General features: G+C 43.4%; 1 protein-coding gene across 1 annotated transcript in view; it reads right to left on the reverse strand.

Annotated features, from left to right (window-relative positions):
* Positions 3-1866, reverse strand: part of LOC104704254 (26S proteasome non-ATPase regulatory subunit 1 homolog A-like) — a gene marked incomplete at its 3' end in the record, with an annotated part of 6105 nt that continues 4241 nt past the window's right edge. The window contains exons 11-13 of the mRNA XM_010420370.2: positions 1252-1484; positions 654-1173; positions 3-326 (exon numbers count right to left, since the gene is read on the reverse strand). Of these exons, the coding sequence (XP_010418672.1) occupies positions 3-326; positions 654-1173; positions 1252-1484 (1077 nt within the window). The remainder of the gene's footprint in view (positions 327-653; positions 1174-1251; positions 1485-1866) is intronic.

The raw sequence follows: 1866 nt of genomic DNA on the forward strand, positions 1-1866 counted from the left end.
TAATCAAAGGCTTGTGGAGGTTGTGGCTCGTCATCTACGGCCATAGCCGAGGCAGTGGTTCCTTGTGCAGCTGCTGCTGCACCGGTTGCAGGAGAAGCTGTTGAAGTTGGTGCATCGGTCAGGGAGAGAACCTCTGGCTCGTGTTGACGCAAGTCTTTGAGAAGAACGAAACCTGATGGAGCTAGCTTCACTGGTACGTATCTGCTGTCTTCAAGTAACTTTATGTATTTCTCTTGAGCTGGGACTACTCGAGCTGGGTTCACTAAAATCTCAAACGCTGGCTCTGGCTCAGCAGCTTTCTTCTCGACTGTTGCTGTGCTGTCGACCTGACAGTTCATGGAGACAAGACTTTCAAAACACAGCTGGTCCAAACACAAAATAAAGACTCGAAAGAGACAGAAATGTAGGGATGTACAGTCCGAATAAACTGAACTGCCAAAAAACTACATCTCAAAACCCAAACCTGAAACTAATACCATAACTATCCAAATTGATCTTAAAACTGAAACTCAGATTAAACAACTCTATAGAATTCATCTGATGCCTAACGTGTGTAACAAAAAAGGACAACATCTGATGTCTAGTGATTATGAGACTAATCTGGCAATCAATTACAGAAGCTATTAGAAGAGACTAGAAACTGATAACATTACCTGCATAGAGTCTCCTTCCTTCTCAGTTGATGCTTTTCCTTTTCCAGATCCACTTTCACTGACGGACTTTTCCGCACCGGATGTTTTTTCAGCAATAGCTTTCTGCTCTGCGTCTTTCTTAGCCCTAGCTTTGGCTTTAACTGAGGTTGAGAGAACAGCAGTCGGGAGTTTGACGGCGGTATTGGCTGTAGGAACCGTGGTAGGTTTTGGATACTCAAACAAAGATGGTTTTGCATGTGACATGAACTCAAACTTTGGGACTTTAAGGTCGTAGTTCAAACCGATGAAAGCGGTTGGTGAGAAGGCCAAACTAATGAAATAGATCAGTGGGTACCAGTACCAAAATTGGCTGAAGACCGCAAGGCCAATAACAGCAGTGACTTTGTCATGTTTGGTCTTAGAGAGAAGTCTAATAGTAACGTTCCTACCACCAGCATCGAGGATACCAGAGGCCAAAATTGCTCCCATCTTGCTCATTGTATCTTCGTGCTTGTCGAGTATGATCTTCTCAAGTTGGCGCCTACAAAAATAAAAAAAATCTCAGTCTCCCAAGATATTCTCTGCCTTTTAATGCTGAAGAACACAGATTTATACTAACCTAAATGCTCCAACACGAGAATCACTTGCTTCACTAATTTGAACCATCACCATGGCCATTGCAATCAAAGCACCTTGACGAACAAAGTCAACAACATCTGATGTAAGTGGCTCCAACAAGGATATCGCTTCGCTGAGGCCAGTGCCTGCGCAAGAAATACCCACTGCAAGAGCCGCACCATAGCGAACATGTGGATTGTACGACTCGGAGAGTAGAGATACAATACGGGGAGTCTACAATTAAAAAAAATAAAATCATCAGAATCCATTAGTAAGCGAACACAAAAGTACTGGAAGTAATAAAGAAATGGAAGTTAGTGGTCGCAAGTGAAGGAGCATCAGAAACTAACCTGCTCTGGATCAGAGTACAAGACAAATCCAAGTGCCAGAACAGCGGTTCTCCTAACATCATCACTGACATCAGATACAGCAAAGTGCAGCAATTGTCGAATTGCCTTGTTGTTTGCAGTTCCACTGTAAGCCAATGCCAATGCATACATCCCACCGTAACGAATGATAGGATCCTGATCTCTAGTCATCTGCTCAATCAAGGTATCTGCTCCTTCTTCTCTACCGTATACCGTAAGAGCTATTCCTAGAGCCAATCCCCTAAAAA

This window comes from Camelina sativa, chromosome 7 (genome assembly GCF_000633955.1).
Source record: "Camelina sativa cultivar DH55 chromosome 7, Cs, whole genome shotgun sequence".
NCBI classification, from domain to species: Eukaryota; Viridiplantae; Streptophyta; class Magnoliopsida; order Brassicales; family Brassicaceae; genus Camelina; species Camelina sativa.